Source organism: Larus michahellis, chromosome 1, assembly GCF_964199755.1.
Source record: "Larus michahellis chromosome 1, bLarMic1.1, whole genome shotgun sequence".
Classification (NCBI taxonomy): domain Eukaryota; kingdom Metazoa; phylum Chordata; class Aves; order Charadriiformes; family Laridae; genus Larus; species Larus michahellis.
This window is the reverse complement of record NC_133896.1, coordinates 57,606,393-57,623,143: the sequence shown is the minus strand read 5'-3', so window position 1 is coordinate 57,623,143 and position 16,751 is coordinate 57,606,393. Positions and strand designations below refer to the sequence as shown.

The 16,751-nt window shown below is 44.0% G+C and overlaps 1 protein-coding gene across 6 annotated transcripts; it reads right to left on the bottom strand.

The window, feature by feature from the left end:
• Positions 1–2,791: 2,791 nt before the first annotated feature.
• Positions 2,792–16,579, bottom strand: IFT27 (intraflagellar transport 27). Of its 6 annotated transcripts, none has more exons than XR_012586133.1 (9): positions 16,423–16,551; positions 13,062–13,141; positions 11,941–12,000; positions 11,207–11,266; positions 10,131–10,248; positions 9,707–9,816; positions 9,274–9,493; positions 8,535–8,621; positions 2,795–3,041 (listed from the first exon to the last, which is right to left on the bottom strand). XR_012586133.1 is itself a non-coding variant. In XM_074579914.1 (7 exons), exons 1-7 carry the CDS (start codon positions 16,454–16,456, stop codon positions 9,395–9,397), a joined length of 561 nt encoding a protein of 186 aa, XP_074436015.1. In that variant the 5' UTR covers positions 16,457–16,579; the 3' UTR covers positions 7,659–9,394. The 6 variants fall into 6 exon arrangements, 1 of the variants encoding a protein (XP_074436015.1); XR_012586131.1 differs by having other exon boundaries at positions 2,801–3,041; positions 8,535–8,707; XR_012586130.1 differs by lacking the exon at positions 8,535–8,621 and having other exon boundaries at positions 2,792–3,041; positions 16,423–16,579.
• Between the last annotated feature and the right edge of the window lie 172 nt (positions 16,580–16,751).

Below are 16,751 nucleotides of genomic sequence, written 5' to 3'. Positions count from 1 at the left end.
TCACAACCTGGCCCTCCGGGAACCTCAGTTTTACAGTTTGTCCCGCTCTGATGCCAACAGAATTCACAACCCAGTTCAAGAGAGACAGACAGTGAGTGAGAGCAAGCAGGCAGACAGGCACAGGCAGAAGGAGACAGAGGAATCAGGGAGAGATAAAAAGCAGCAGAAGAAAAGAAACAGGGCAACCGGAAGGAATAAACTGCAGCAACAAGGGAAGGCATGTAAACTAGGAGTCTAGAACACAATAGAGAAAGGGGGATGGAGTTACTGGGAAGAGTAAAAATTTAGAATTATAGAAAGTTGAAGGAAGAGAGAAAGAAGGAGAAGGAAAAGGGCAGAGGAAAGAACAGAAGAGAAAAGAAATGGTCAAGGGGAAGGAGGGGAGGTCAAGTCAGGCAGCAAAGCAAGGTGCTGTCTGTGACACAAGGCAGAAGAATTAAGAAGGTGCCCGTGAATTTGGGCACTGCTTTTTCACGTCTCCTTTTCCATTAAGAGTACACTGTGAGGAAAAGGGCAAGAGGAGGTGGAAGAAAAGGATAAATAAATGCCTGAGCTGCCATCTTAAACACCTCCTAGTAGCCAAGTAGGTACACTGGAAACAGGCAGTCCACAGGTTGGAAATGCTCAGGTACGCATCCCAGTTCAGCAGGCAGGAAAGAGTCTGGACTAGCACAGTGGCATTTACACTGCCCGGTCCACTGGGTCTCTGTGTGCACTGGCAGAGAGCCCTGCACACGTAAAAATGCTGCTGGTTAGTACTGGGTAGTTGTGCTCTGCTCTCTGCCCTGCACCCTCTCTCAGGTCCCAGTAAGAAAACCTCATCCTCAAAGACATGAGTGCTGCTAGTCTCCCTCCTGCTCATACGAATCCCCTTCCTCCCCCTGCCTGATCCCAGTTCTTGATCGCACTCCAAGGGCTGCCTTGCCTTCTCCTGCCCTCTCCACGGTTCCTCTCTAGCCTTGCTCTTTTGCTCCTCTGCTTTCTCTCTCTCCTCTTTCCTTATGGCTCTTCTTCCTCTCTGTCATGCATTCAGTTCCCCCTTACACAGGCCCATATAAACACCCCCTCCCCCCGCTTCCCCCTTATCTCCATCTCTGTAGTTATCCACTTACCTATAACTGTAGTACCTGGCTGACACACATCTCTCCCACAGACAATCCATCTATCTCCACGCCACACACCTGCCAAATCTGCCTGTCTTTCCTTCCTTCGCAGCCTTTCTCTTGCCGTCCCCCAGCCAGTCCATTTCTTTGCCTCCCCCTGCCCCAGTTCTTCTGTCCTTCACTCTCTACAATCCATTCCTCTCTCCTTCTTCCTGACTCTGCCCATCTGTCCCTCCTTCCCACAGTTCTCTCCAGCTGATACACATGTACCCCGGCCTGTCTCTCTCTCTCTCTCTCACCCCTTCTTCCCCCGCTGCTTCACACATTTCATCTCTTTGTGTCTCCTACACACCCAGGCCCACGCTTGCTCTCTCCCATACTGAGAGGAGGCGGCAGCAAAGAATTTGCTGCTGACCGCTGCATTGCTAGGAGGCAAACACATGGCCGGCCTTGTGCAGGCCAGTTTCTGCCTGAGTGCCCCAAGTCACATATCCCCAGCATCATCTCCAGCACTGGGAAAACAGATGGTATAATAAATGAGCGCAGTCTGATAAAAGGAGGAAAGGGTGCCTGCCTCGGATGCCCCTCACCCGCGCAGAGACACACATCCAACATGGGCACAGCTCTCCCGCTCCTATACCAGTCCAGTTTCGTGCCAGAACTGGCCAGCTGAACAAGGCACAAGCTCTACCCTAGTACCAGATGGAGAGGAGAGGGGTAGAAGAGGGTGGTAGTGGATAGAAAGACCAGTGTTGCTTTTTTTTTTTTTTTTTCTGACAGCAGCTTATAACCCCAGAAAGAAAAGTACATGGCGGGGGACGGATCTAAGCGGTCTTAAGGTAATGGGGAGGGCTGCTAGCATGGGAGCTGTAGCGGAATTGTGGGGATGTATAGTTACAAGACCTCCACGTGCAGAGACAGGAGGAAAAAGGCAAGAGGCATGGACAGTGTAGAGGAGTCAGATATCAAAATGGCTGTGGACTGAGATGGCATGCAGTGATCACTTCTGTCTTGGTGAAGAGAGGGAAAGCCACCTGACTGGCAGCCTTAGCTGGGAGGGCCATCAAGAGCAATGACGTAGTCCGCTTAAGGGAAATATCCCCAGGTCTCAATAGGTGCAGAAACTAGAGGACAGTCTGCATTGTTCTGCTTTTGCCCATACCAGAACTGTCGTCCTGCCCTTACTCAGTTCCATGACGTTGCCCAAGAATGCTCCACTCCTCCTCATCTGCTCCACTACCTCCCCAGACATCTGCATGCAGAGTCTTGCAGCGTCATTTCCCCTGTGTTTACCTCAGTTACAAGAATCCCACACTTGTTACCCATTTCCAAACCCACCAGCATTCCTTTCCCAACTAACGTTTTCACATTCATTGCAGCCTGGTCTCTCTCTGCTGACAATAGCACTGAAAAGCATTATCTTAACCTTGTAAAATGTCCTTCTAGATACTCTGTTCTGCTGTCCTTATGAGCTGGTTTTATGCCTGATGCTTCAACTGCAACCTGAATTCCAAAACTTCCAGTTTCACAGTCCCCAAACTGAAGCCACCCAACATCACAAAACCAAAGTCCTAGAAATAACACACAACGGCCACGCACAACTGTTAGACTAAGAGAAAGTGACGCTTCGTGGCAATCAGAATATATTAGCAAAAGCAGCGAAGGGAAACCACTGCAGAAAAGAGATTCCTCCCATGCAGAGCTGAAGATATTTTTTATTGTAGGTAATTTTATTCATGAACAGAGTGATTTCTCTCTGTTTTACATTGACCTCACACACATTGCATTTTGCTATTTTTTGAGGTTAAATATTGATAGTCTGGGGAGACCTTCTGCTGTATGAACTGATTGTGAAGTTTTTGTTCGGAGATGTCAATGCTCGAGTTGTAGTGGGCACTTCTGCTTGGTCAGGTGAGGTGCAGGTTCTCTTTCCATTCCCTGAATGGATGAACATAATGTATTCAGGATGCTGCAGCACAATTAGGCACAAGTTTGTGCGTTGTCGTGTCCCTCCCCCCGCCACCCAAAAAAATAAAAAAAAATAAGCAAATAGATCACCGCACTTTCTGGCAAAAGAAAATAGAGATGGCACCGGAACTAATTTGTGTTTTAAATGACACAAAGTTGTGTGGTTAACAATTGTGTCTACTTCCCTCCACTCAAAAATCCCCTCAGAAGAACTGTACACAATCTGAATTTCCAACACCACTTCATGCTCTTCCACCTTGATAGTCCAAGAGTGTCCTTAGTTTACCTACTCTGTTTTTTCTGGTCTCACCTGGATATGCTGTTTCCAGCCACTGCTCCTCACAGAATGACAGCCTGCTGTTCTTATCTCCCCACACTACTCCTTGACTTACCTTTCTGGATTCTCGCTATCAAATCCCAGCATCAACCCTGTCAAGCAGACTTGCCTTGTACTAATGCCGGCTCTACATCCTGAACCTAAACTGATGGCTACCATTGACCTTCCTCACCATGGCTCTGAATTCTCCAAACTGATCTTGGCCCTGAAAATCTCTCTTCAGATTTATTTAATCTTACCACCTGCCCTCCCACCTGCAGTGTCATCCAGCTCTACCCTGTATCCTCATTTTCCCTCAATAGCTCTTACAAAAATTACTTTTCCTCCCACTTCATTTCCATACATCATTCTACAAGCCAGGAAAAGCCTTAGGTCTTCCCACCCCTAACTCCCACCCTGCCTCAGCAAACCCTTTGGGCTCTTCATGAAGGGATATAGACCCCACTCTTTCCTACACATTCCTGTTCTCCTACTGCTCCTGCATTTCCCCTCTTTGGGACACAGCAGCTGGTCATTTCTGCCTTTATACCTTTCTGCTTACAGTTCCTAACTTGAAGCCCTCATATTGTGTATTTTTCCAGTACTTGTGCAGGAAGATTACAGGCTCCACATTTCTCCAATTGATGCATATCTGGCTGGAGGGAAACTCATCATACTGACCCCATCCCTGACCCTGGCTTGACATGTAGGGTCTGTCACATTTCCCTTTTAAACATTGCCAGATTTGGATTTGATCTCAGAGACCAGGAAAGAGAGCAATTCCAGGCTTCTCTTGACAAACAGCTCTAGGGGAGGAAATATGTGAAGCTGTGACAGAAGAATGAGAGAAAGACCCCCAAGGAGTGAAAAAAAACAAAAACCAAATGAACCAACCAACAAAACTCCAAGTCAGAATGAGAACAGCCAGTGTTTGCAAAAGTTACACTGCAGCAAGATCTGAAGAGCCAAGAGGAGGCTTGTCAGGACTCAGCTGGGGGTCTCCTGCCAGGAAATTACACTCTAGACTGAGCAACATCCCTATCTCTCGGATGACTTCAACAGGGAGTCGCAGCACCTAAAGAGGCCTGAAAAGACCAGAGATTGAGTAGCGCTCTTCTTTCTCCCTCCCCCAAGCATTGTTGTTCCAGGTCAACAGAGCCAAGGGCAACTAGCACAGAAGACATTGTTCTCAAGGCAAGATGACAGCAGGAGGAAATAGGATGTGAGAAGCAGAGAGATGATGCGCCCTTAGGCTAAGAGACGTTGTGGGGGCCAACATGGCCCTTGAAGAGCTTCTGCTCAGACTCCACCTCTGCTGCAGAAGGTCCTAGAAGTCCCTTAGCCCCAGCTTCCATGGAGTTCCATCTGCAAGATGGAAAAATTACTTGCTAAGAACAAGCAGAGGTGGATATTCTACATCAAAAGTGGATATGAGAAGGAAAAGAAGGACTGAGAATGCATGGGGAGAGAGAGGTCCCATCATGAATGGTGTCAAGAATAGAATGTCTTCCTGCTCCAGCAGATAATCTGCCGTCACACTGCTGGCTTTATACGAGCAGACAAGACAACAACTGCAAGCCGTTGCCACCTGAGCATCATAGATAGAGTAATTATTAAAAGCTGAGCATAGTCTTGAGCGGGGTATGGACCCCCATGGATCTGTGTAAGCACCAGTAGAAAGCAGTTGCTGCCTACAGAACAGAAATGCAGTGTTTTCCCTGCTGTCAGCACCTGCGTCAGGCTCCTGGGTTCTCTTGAGATACAGCCCTTAATTGGGATAGATTGTACGTTTTCTGCTGTAGCCCAGCCCAGCTCCCAGTTTAATTGCTAGTTTATGACTTAGCCTGTTTTGTGCTTTCCACGCTACTTCTTTCCCCACTTAATCTAATAGAATTATAGAAAGTATTGCTGGGAGGACCTCAGGAGGCCACACAGTTTATCCTTCTGCCCCAAGGCAGTATTTCATTTTCAACAACATCATGTGTCTTTTGCTATCAGGTCAGATCGGTCCAAGATGTATAGCGGGTAAAGAAATGAAGCTTACCCAGGGGAGTCCAATTGGCATAAAAGACTAAATCCAGCCCTTTAAGTCACTGTAGTTATATCAGAAATAACCCTGGTCCAAATGGTGTCATTTATCAGATCAGCTTTCTGAAAGATGTCCTTTCTTAAGTTTTAAGTCTCTAAAATGAACAAGTCTCTAGAAAAAAAACTGTTCTGACAGGCCCATTTCAGTATATTTAATGCTTTATTATGAACAGCAGTGACCACTCCATTGTTAAGACTGAACAGATCTTATCACAGTATGATCAGCTTTGAAACTCCTATTAACTCCCACAATAAAACCTGATCTTTCTGGAATTTTACATCCTGCATTTCACTCCACAGTAGAATATGTCTGGCAAGACAAAACAAAACCATTAAAGCATCTTTAATATGACGACTTTACACAAATGAACTCCCAGTAAAATTTCAGAATGTCAGTCAGCTTCTTAAGGTTCTTTCTTCCAAGACAATTTGACTAAAAATTCCACTTTTGTTTTCTTTCGTCTATTAATCTCTCTAAGAAGAAATGTCTTGCAGCCTTGGGAATAGATAATGCAGAAATTAGAAGGAAAAAAAAAAAAATCAGCTGGTGATGTATCAAGCTAAGTAAAGCAGGGCACAAGTATAACAGGGATTCTATGCAGCAGAACCATGAGGACCAAACGAAAAGTAAGGAGGGACTCCAAGGAGGGAAGAATGGTTTTGTCTGATCAAACAAGCAAGCAGGAAAAAGAAGGAGTATGTATCTCTTAAACATGGTTAAAGGCCTGTTTGTTTCCTCCCCCTTCTTTTGAAATTTCAGTTCTGGTTGAGCTGGGTCTCTTGTGCGTTGTAAACACCCCTGCTGAGCACCTGCAGCACCGCACAGCTGGACAAAGTAGGGGAGCTGTAAGAAGACAACAAGCTTCCTGGTCAGCAGACAGGCTTTCTGTCTTCCTCCCACTGTTCTCCACCGTGTTTGTAATCCAGAGTGATGCTAAGGCTCTAAGCAGCAAACATGCAACCTCACCCTACAGACGTGACTGCAACGGTTACTGAACGCAGTAAGAGAAACTTAATAATGGTTTCAGATTCTTACTCATCCTGCTTGTGCAGCTCACCTTCTCACTACCCTAAACTCCATCACACAGACACAAAACTATTTTCCACCGCTTTCCTGTATCTGGCTCACATGTTCTCTATCCACTCTTCACTACTAGCCTCTACAACAAGGTCACAAATAAGCTAGGAAAATAGCAACAAGCATCACTTGCATCATGCTGGTACTATATAGTACATTAGCCAGGAAGGACAACATATTATGCTTTTAAAATGCATTTGGAATGACTGAGATGGTTATTGTCAAACACACCATTTTGAAGGACATGAAATTGTGTCTACATTAGTGGTTGAGATAGTCCTGTAAAAAGCAAGTTGGACAACATGCTTTAGACACAACCTCTTTTCTAATTCTAGTCATGGCCTGTGGAAAGATGGAAACGGGCAGTGGGTGATTCCCTACTGCTAGCTAATTAGATCATACATTTCCTCTCTCAGGCAATATATCTTTCCCTGCATGGGATGCATTTTTCTTCACTAACCTCTCAAAAGCAGCTTCCCTATAAATCACAAATCACCACTGCCAGCATTCCCTTAATGAGATCCTCCAGCTTTTGCATTCATTTAATAAAACAGCGTTCACCAATCTTCATCTGACTGGTGCTTTTAGGCTGTTTATTTGAAGTTATGGGAGGTCCTTCTGGTGCAGGGAGATTGAACTCCCTGGTCAGACATTGCATAGGATTCATTTTATCACTCATTCCAAAGGCATTCGTCCCCCCTATATACCACGTCACAGGTGGCATACACACCTGGCATGCTGTTTTCAATATGAAAAAATATCTGTCTTGTGTTGTAATTGCATCATCAATAGAACCAGGGGGAAATGAGTTACTAAATCAAAACAAACCTTCTTCAATTCTTTAACGAGATCAGCACAGCATCCAAAATAACTTTTATTCTTAATAGTCAGAGGTACTAGCACCTGCAGGCAAGACTCTACTCAGCCCATGTAAATCAACAGACACTCCCCAGGATTAACAAGACCACCCATGTAAGATACAAATGCCAGTAACGCTAATCCAATTGAAAAAAGAGTGAGTCTTCTGGTTACCCTAAGCCCATGGAGGAGTCCTTCCTTCTTTGGAGGAACCAAGAGCTCTCCCAGCTGGTTCTGTCATTTTTTTGAGGTAGCTTCTAGCAAAAGAATCTATTCATTTTCTTTTCTTACGGGCTGAGCTCCTACTTTACTTAACCTCTTTACCTGGTATTCATGCTCCCTAGCTAATTCCCAGCCTCAACAAACTGTTGCTGGTGAAATGAGCCCAGATGCTTCTCCAGATTCTTGAAGTGCTTCATAAACTCTGCTACAACATCTGCAGCCATATTTCTTATGTTTAATCCAATATACTTGTCTTAGCATTGGGCATAAAAATGGTTATAAAATGCACATGTAAAAGTCTTGAAAGACAGATTCCTGGACAGCCTGCTTGTAAAATCATTCAGCGCTCACTCTCTACAAAATTCATCTCCCCTTGCCCAAGAAAGGCTAACATAATCTGGGAGAAGAGAAAGATTATGGTTTTGAACTCCTTGGTGTTAGGGTCAGTGACAAGGCACTGCCTTACCACGGATGCTTTCATATACTACATTAGCAAATAGACTCTCATGCCCACAACATCAGTACTCCACATAAAAGAGCAGTTCTCTCCAGGCTTTTACCCTTTCTGATACGAAACTTCTAAGCAGGCAGGGCTGAGTCAGAGTAACTTAGACAGACTGTCTTTCATTTCCTTGGTCCTATTTCCACTAGTGACATCAGAATTGTGGTTTTTAATCTGAAACTCAAGGACAAGCAGGGACAGTTCAACAACAAAGACGACTCTGATTCTAGTAAGGGATTGAGAACTGAACCTAATGAGAACACGGTATTGCCAAATTCAGCTGACAAAAAGAAAAATGACACAAAACCACTTAAGATGACAAAGACATAAAGAAGAAAGGATAATTTGTTTTAAATTTTGGACTCATCTTTAGAATAAGACGTATTCTTGCTATCTGACCCCATTTTGCCGATAAGGCAACTTAGATGTGCCCATAGGAAGTCCTGCTTGCTTCAAGAGAGGTAGCTTCTTGAGAAATCTTGTGACCTGGGACCAGCAGAGGGCACTGCATTACCAAGTGACAGCGGTACAGGTGCAAGACAGTTCCTACCAGGCAGTGAAAGTGAGCCACGCTGAAGAAAAAAAACAGATTCTAGAAGTCAGAAACACATACTGGACACCAGCATATCAGTCCTACAACTGATAAGAGTAATACTGCTAAAACAGGCCTCAATCAGTGCTCAAACAGTGCTCAATCTCTTGGGCACTCCTAGAAACACACCTAAATCCAGCTCAGACCCCACACATCTCAGTCTCCATGTGTTGATTTTAGGGCATAGGCCTCGTACTGACAATGCATTTCTAGCAGCAGGGCCAAATCGGTCCTGCCCTGCAACATATGTATCAAGGATGGGTTGCTTAAATTAAATCAAATCCTGTCAGCTTCCTCTCTCCTTCCCCAAACCTCTAAATCCTTGCTTGTAGCAGCAGGAAGTCTGTTCAAACAAGAGACAAGACAATATCAAAGCAGAGAGCTGGCAATTTCCATTCTGCCCTCCCTTTTTACTCCCCGCCTCCTCCAACCTAGCAGACTTTCAGTGAGCAGAGAACCAAGGTAGAGGACATGAAAGGAATGCTGAGGTAGCAGCTTCGTAAGAGTGTCTTTCCACTTGCTTATTTCTAGTTTATTTTGAATTACCAGAAGATGACCATGAAGAAGCAAATAGCTCATCTTTTTTCTTCTCTCTGTATTCTGTTCTGCAGGATTCTGGACACTTGGAGAAGCTTAGAGGATAAATAAGTCATTCCAGTCACGGCCCTCAAGCTAGTGAGTGAAAAGTTTCCACTTTCTCTTTGTACAGTTGGTGGAATGACTTTGCCAGGATGTGAAAAGGAGCCTCAAAATTTTTCATCTCTTTCTGTAAAGAAATAAGAAAGTTGTGAACGACAGATGGAATAAGCATTTGACTATATCTGCTCTAACTGCTTCACAAAAGACAGATTAAAACTGAGGGTGAGTTAGATGACAAACAAGTGGAAGAGTCCCCCTGCATTCATCTTTCTTTACCTGAAAGAGAAGACAACTTTACAAACAGCCACTTCCACAGACGGTAAAAGGAGCAGATACTCACCACTGACATCTCGCAGTATTCCAGGCCATGTTTCTCAGCCCACTCCTGTGCTTGTTTCTGCTTCACAACTCGACGACCAACAAGGTCTGTTTTATTCCCCACTAAGACACCTACAGAAAAAAAACATGAAACAAAGAAAAAAACAACAACCCAGAAATGCTGACTTTTTAGCAATAAATGCTGGAACATTTGTGGAAGTAGCTGAAAAAGTTGGAGGCGTGGAGAACAGTCTACAACTACCTAGAAAAGATTCCACAAAGGAAACATATTTGTGCCTTATCCGCTTTGTGATAAAAAGCAAACGAGTTGGAGGAAGCCATGCCTGCCCCTGGCTTAAAATAAATGCTGTATGCCACGTCTCAATGGGAACAACTGCTATCATACAAGAGGGCAGCAGATTACATGAATCTCACCCATTTCTTACCTGGGATGTGCACTCCAACTGCTTGAGCCCTCAGCTTCTCCAACCACTTGGCACAGTTGTTGAAAGACTGCTCATTAGTGACATCATACACAAGGCACAGGACGTTGGGTTGCTCCCACTGCACAGCAAGAAAGGAACATTGTCAGCTCTAATGAAACTGATGTGGTCAACGGCCAGCCTGAAAAACACGGCAAACACAGATGCTAAGACAAAAATAAAAAGCCTAACATACAGGAATCCTATGCCCTGGCTGAGGTTTCACATTTCACTTGAGCTGACTAAATGGGTAGCTGGCACTGGGAGAGGTGGTCTCGCTCTCTTTCCCCATTTCTGTCTCCACGGTCCTGCTCCTTTACTAGTATTGGCTCTGGCACTCATCTGATCCCTGGGGAAGCTGATTCTTCATGCTGAATCAGCGCAAAATTAATCCTAGAGAAAAAAGTAGAAAGGTTTTCTTCCAATTTGAGAAGCTGAGCCAGCTTCTAGAGGGGTCCCTCGCAAACCAGATCTAGTGCAAGGGCAAAAGTGGAATCGCCTCTTGTAGAGCAATGACCCATTAGGTTGTCTCAGCCATCTTATGAAACCTCACATCAATTAATTGATTCTACTTCTCAAAATGACATAACACAACAAAGAACTGTACAGGTAAGGACACAAATGCATGAAGGAAAAAAACCCAAGGGCAGTATTATGCTCAAGGACAAGAATAAGTCTTGTTGGATCAAATACGTCACTATAACAAAAAAAACCCACTGTTGAAGCAGCAGCAAAATAGATGTTTTTCTAAGAAATAAAAATAACTTTAACCAACAGCACTCAGCAATTCTTGGTGAAATATCCCTATTTCTTTTGTAAGAAAACCGAATGACTATCTATCTGCCTTCTTTCCTCTGGAAAGTATTTCTTCTGGTACTTCTACAAGTTTCAGAGAGGTAGAACAGGATGCATTGGCAACTGAGGCAATTGCTCCCATTTACACTAAAGACAAAGTTTGCTACATCTGCCAGACTGGGGAGTTCAGATCTTCAAAGCAAAAGCACTTCTTTGGAAGAAGAGGACAGTTACATAAGACTTACCAATTTCTCCAGCATTTCAGAAAATAGATCTTTTCCTGCAGAGTCAAAAATGAAGAATTCCTGAAAGCGGAAGCAGAAAGAAGGCTCTTGCCAGGAAAAATGCAGTGTAGGGAAAGTTTTTCAAAGTAAATACTGGAACTTGTAACTCTTGCATTTTGTTCAGCACGGCAGTGTCATGTTCCTATGGGACAAATTCCCTGCACTGAGAATACTCCAGTTCAGATAGTATGAGAAAAGAAACAGCTATTTTTCATGTACAACCAATAAAAGGGTTATCTCCAAGGCCCCAAGTCTAGTTTCCATCCCTACCGGAAACAGAATATGTGGAGTGGGACAGTAGCCTGCACTATTTATAAAAAATTATACATGTGGTCCACATTCCACTAGTGGGAGTATAGGGCATTAAGGAAAAATAACAGATAAGTTCCAGCTTCCATAGTTCTATGAAACATGAACCAAAACTGTGTGCCCTAAAGGACGGAACAGAATTCTAACAAAGCTGGCAACAGCTTTGGTTTCAGATGTCACGTTGGATACAACTATGTAAAACTTACATTTTTAAGATTAAACTAACCCTAGAGTATCAGCAATTGTACATGATCAGCCTCATTTCCTTAATGCAACTTAATGGTCTTATGAACATGCAGAGCTACCTTCCACCGAAATGAGACTGAAGGGAGGCTTGAGCTCTGGATGTCTCTTTCTGACCCAATTTATGTCACAGAAAAACTCACCACACTATCACTTGTCTCTGGAACCGATACAGCCTTCACCAACAGTTCTATGCCCGTTGTCTGTCAAGAAGAATCAGGAAAACAAGAATCAGACGAGTTTTTACAAGCCTGTCCAACTGCATACCAACTATGCATTGGATTGAGGCAATTCTTGTGAATCATTACGATCCCATCAAACACAGACTGCTGGGAACTCCTCAGCGCTGGTAACGTACTCCCACCTACATGTCAAAGCCACATAGATTTGCTCCGATGGGGGAAAAAATGGAGAATAACATCCAGCGACCTGCTTATACACAGCTAAGAGTATTAGCTGAAATCTGCAGGGCTATGCTCACTATCACATCGCTGCTCTAAAGCACACCTTAGAACGTTTTGCGCCAACCGTGTAATCAGCTAACATATGGGACTGAGGTTATTTGTGCCTCTTCCACCTTTTATCTCATTCTGCTTTGTAGCTTGTTTGTTTGTTTGTTCTATTTCTATCCTTAACTTCTGGTTTCCATCTTTATTTCAATGAATAAACATATTTTAAGGGTTTTTTTCTACACACTCATATTTTCCTTTTCTTACTTTACTTATATTTACTTTTACTTTTATCCTGCTTCTGATTAGTCATCATCATTGATTCTCACACTGAAAGACTGCAAACTGTATCCTCTTCATCTGGGAACAGTTTCTGTAGATTATAATTATCTTGGGGCTATGCAGCACATCTTCATGTTTGCATAGCGATAAGCACACTGTCCACACGCACATTTAATAGTTGGAATTAAAAGCTTTCTCCTTCAGCAATGTTTTTTCATAGAGCACTCCCTAAAGGGGGAAGCTCTCTAACACCACAAAAGCTTGTAAAAACATTGGTTCAGCAGGAAAATTATAAAATTAACTAAATTACTCTGCATTAAGTTTCAAAACCAGCACCCACATAATGTAAAGTCTTAAAGAATAGCAAATGGTTTCTCTTCAGAATATAGGGTATAAGAGAAAGAAAACCCTGTAAGACCCCACCTTGAATGCCTCAACTTAAAATCCTGTTATTTATTATTCTAGACTTTCTTAGTTTTCTCATGCAACTCAGAAAAATGTTGGATAGCAGCTTGGGCCTGTTGTATGCTTACCAGCGTGTAGTTCTTCTGAAAATGAGCCCCATCATTGCGGAACATCTGGGCTAAAGCACTCTTCCCCACAGCTGGATCTCCTGCAAAACCGAAAACATAAAAGATTTTTGTTTCATGTAGAGAATCTTATTTTCCCTCAGTTCTGTTACTATCACATGCCATAAGAGCTTGGATGCTATAACTCTGAATACAGGAAAGATAACTGTCATAAGAAGCACAAAACAATCTAAAAGGTAATACCCACATGAGGAAATTAATGTTGCCATTATGCATACTGGTGCTGACATCAGATTTCTGCTCTATGAATGACAGTAAAGGTCCCCCAGATCAGGATGGAACTGCTCTTTGTCCTAAAATTCATGTCTACCCTATAGCCTTTACCTAAGAATTAAAATTTCCTAGATACGTTATCACGTAGAGAAAAACACAATGTGATAAGGGAGACTGGGCTGCATAGGCGGCTATTTCCTCTCCTTAGATTACCCATTTCCTCAGATTCAAATCCTTGTTATATAGTGAGTTTAGGGAAGAGACAGGTCATTTATACACTACAAATCTGCTTAAGCTGCTAACATTCTTTGATGAACTCTTCTTGCTGACCCTGCTAAGAGAGCAACTCTTGCTGACTCAGTGCTGCTGGTGGCTCATTAGTTGCATCCTGGGCATAACGGAAGTAAATGTCACTTGACTGGAGAGAAAGGACCTGCTGATTCATCCCTACAAGGAAGGAAAACCAAGGGGCTTTAGTTTTTGCTCTTCTAGAGCCAAGGTTTTCTGGAATGGCTTGCACAACACTGGGAAAACCTGGCAGCTGCCTGCTTTGGCCTGCTGTTACAAAATTCTGTAAGATCCAAAGCAATGGCAGAGAACTGCAGAATTCACATATGCCCATATCACTCCATGAAAAATATCATAATCCTCGCAAAACAAAGACTTAATGTTCCCAAAGGGCTTATCCTCTCTTCACATACTGTGTCACTAGCCTGGATAGTTCAAAGGACAGGAACCGGGAATTAAATACCTCAGTGGGTCTAGCTTTACCCTTTGAGGAAAACTCATGACAGCCAGGCCTGGAATGCAAGTCTTTTATGTTATGTTATTAATAAATAAACCCTGAAAGGGGTATTTTTTTACCCTATTACAGCTTCCTAGATGGTGTTTTAAAGGAAATTGGTAAAGTGATCTGCTAACATAACATTATAGAGGAGAAAGGGTGTTTTGGATAGTGACAACTGCTCCTAGACGCATTAACCAAAAGTAGTCCTTGTTTAAACATTTTCAGCATGCTTGCTTACTTTGAGCTGAGTTGGGCTCATAATATTTAGACAGGAAAATCTGGTAAGTCAGCTTGTTTGTTCCCTGATCAGTTCAAGCTTGTGTGGAAGACAACACTCTGTTCCGAGTGGAAGCTATTCTGTATTTCAATAGACAATTAGATCCGTCTTTGTAAAATGAGATAGAGATGCATACATTGCTCCAAATTGCGCAGGCATCATCCACTGCAAATTCTTAACTAATGTGTTGCCTTTCTTCAATTTGACAGCCCCAGTTGTTCTTTCCCTCTTCTTATTCTTTGCCATCCTCTTAGCCCATTACATCACTACACTGTCTCAAAATAAGTTTCCTTGCCCTTTTCATTTAGTTTGGTCTCATCTGCCAGTACTGCATCCCACAGTATTTATTCCATCCATATTTCTGTTATTCTGCCAGAATCTGTAGTTTGTCTCTAAAATGCCTGATACTGCCAACTGCCTTTCTACAATGAAAACCTTTTCATAATGTCTCTATAGTAAGCTCAAACAACAATATCTTTTACTGTGTGTCTGTAAATTGCCCTTGAGATAATACAGGAATCGCTTTCTATTGTCAAGTTAATAGTCTCTCTTTTGCTAATAAAAGGCCTTTTCCCCTGTTGTTCTCTTTGACCTTGGTGCAGCTCCCAATGCTGGGAGCCACTCTATTCTTCATAACCATTTCCTTAGATACACAAGAGTTCCCTGTTCCATTTCTGATGTTTTTGCTCCTGCCTATGTAATTGCTTTTTCTTGTTCCCTTTAGGTTGTTGTGGTTACTCATCTCTTATGTCTCTTTCACTATATTGGTATCTTCTGCAGGAGAGAATTTATTTTGCCCGGTCTACTTCATCAATTTATTATTTTTAATAATATATGGATATTATTGTAGTACTTAGGAGCACTACATATGGGACAAGTCCTTCCTGTTGTTTGTGTTGTGAACAGAATTGAAAAGGCAGCTCCAGACCCAATTAGAATTAAACACATAACTAGGTCATCCAAAGAAAACCTATGTGAATTTAAAACGGTCATGGAATTGGCCTTTGGTAACACTAAACAAAACTTGGAAGACATAAGCAAAGCCTACATATTGGGACCTGGAAACTGCCAAATTGGAAATGATGTGTAAATTTCAAATCTAGAAGACAGGCAAGATACACATGCTGTTCACAGTAACTATCAACAGAGGCATGAGGGAGATTAATTCTTTTGCATTTACCAAAGATCAGACCTAGCTTTGCACACGTTGATGGTTAGCTGCTTCTGAGGTTCAAAAAAAGCAAAAATTTTATTCCGGATGAAAGAAAACAGGTTTGGAGCAAAGAGTTAAACTGGGGCGTTGTCTGCATGCAAAGGTTTTATGGATTTGTGCTTCAGGCTGAGGATGCACAGAGCTTCAATGCAGAAGGAGGGAAAAAAAAAGTTTTCTTCCCACAGTGTTAACAGTCAGATGCACTTACTTTCAACACCTCCATAATCCATCCTGACTAAATAAACCAGTGTCTTCACCTCACTTTTTTTTCAGGTTAACCTCTAGTTTCCTTAGGGAAAAAGATGCTTCTGTGAAGTGCACGTGCTTCGTCTTTCAACTCTTTGCTGAGGCTCTACTTTTCCATCACACTCTCAGAATCATCCCAATTTCTGCCATGATTTTTTCCTCCAGCACAAAGTGAGTATGAGGCAGGATTCAACTGCCTACCCTGCTCCTTTCAGACCTTCCCCACCTTCACCCCACCTTTCCACACTGTAGAAATACTCTTTTTTCTTCTTCCTTTCTTTCTTTTTTCCTCACCGTTCCCGTCCCGAGGGACCCGAGGTCCCCACCTCTCTCCTGTCACCGCCTTCCCCACCTCTTCTCCATCGGGGCGACCCCTCGACGAGAGGCTGAGAGAAGCCAGGCCGTCTCCCAGCGCGGCCCACCGCCACCACCCGCCCGGGCCTCCCCCTCACTGAGGGGGCCCAGGCGTCCCAGTGCCGCCCCACTGCCGGCCTCGCCCCACCCCACGAAGCCCGCTCTAGGCCCCTACCACCAGCGGGGCGGATGGGACCGGACGGGCCGGACTCACCTGCCAGGAGGCACTTGGCAGCGAGCTTCACCATCGCCCCGGCCCGGGAAAGGCGGCGACAGCCGCTGCCCTCCTGGCCCGCCGCCGCCACGGCGCTCTGCCGCGGCCCTAGCAACAGCGCGGCCCTAGCAACCGAACGCCCCGCCTACTTCGGGGTGCGAACGACCGCCCTCCCAGCTCGGTTGGCTGTGAGCTCTGCTCATCAATGCCAACGCGGAATTCTTATTGGTTCTCTTGTCTTTTCCCGCCCACCAAACGTCCTGTCAGTCAAACCCGACCTCCCCCGCCCCTTCTGGGCGCTAAGGCGGGGCAGAGCGCTCAGCGGGTGG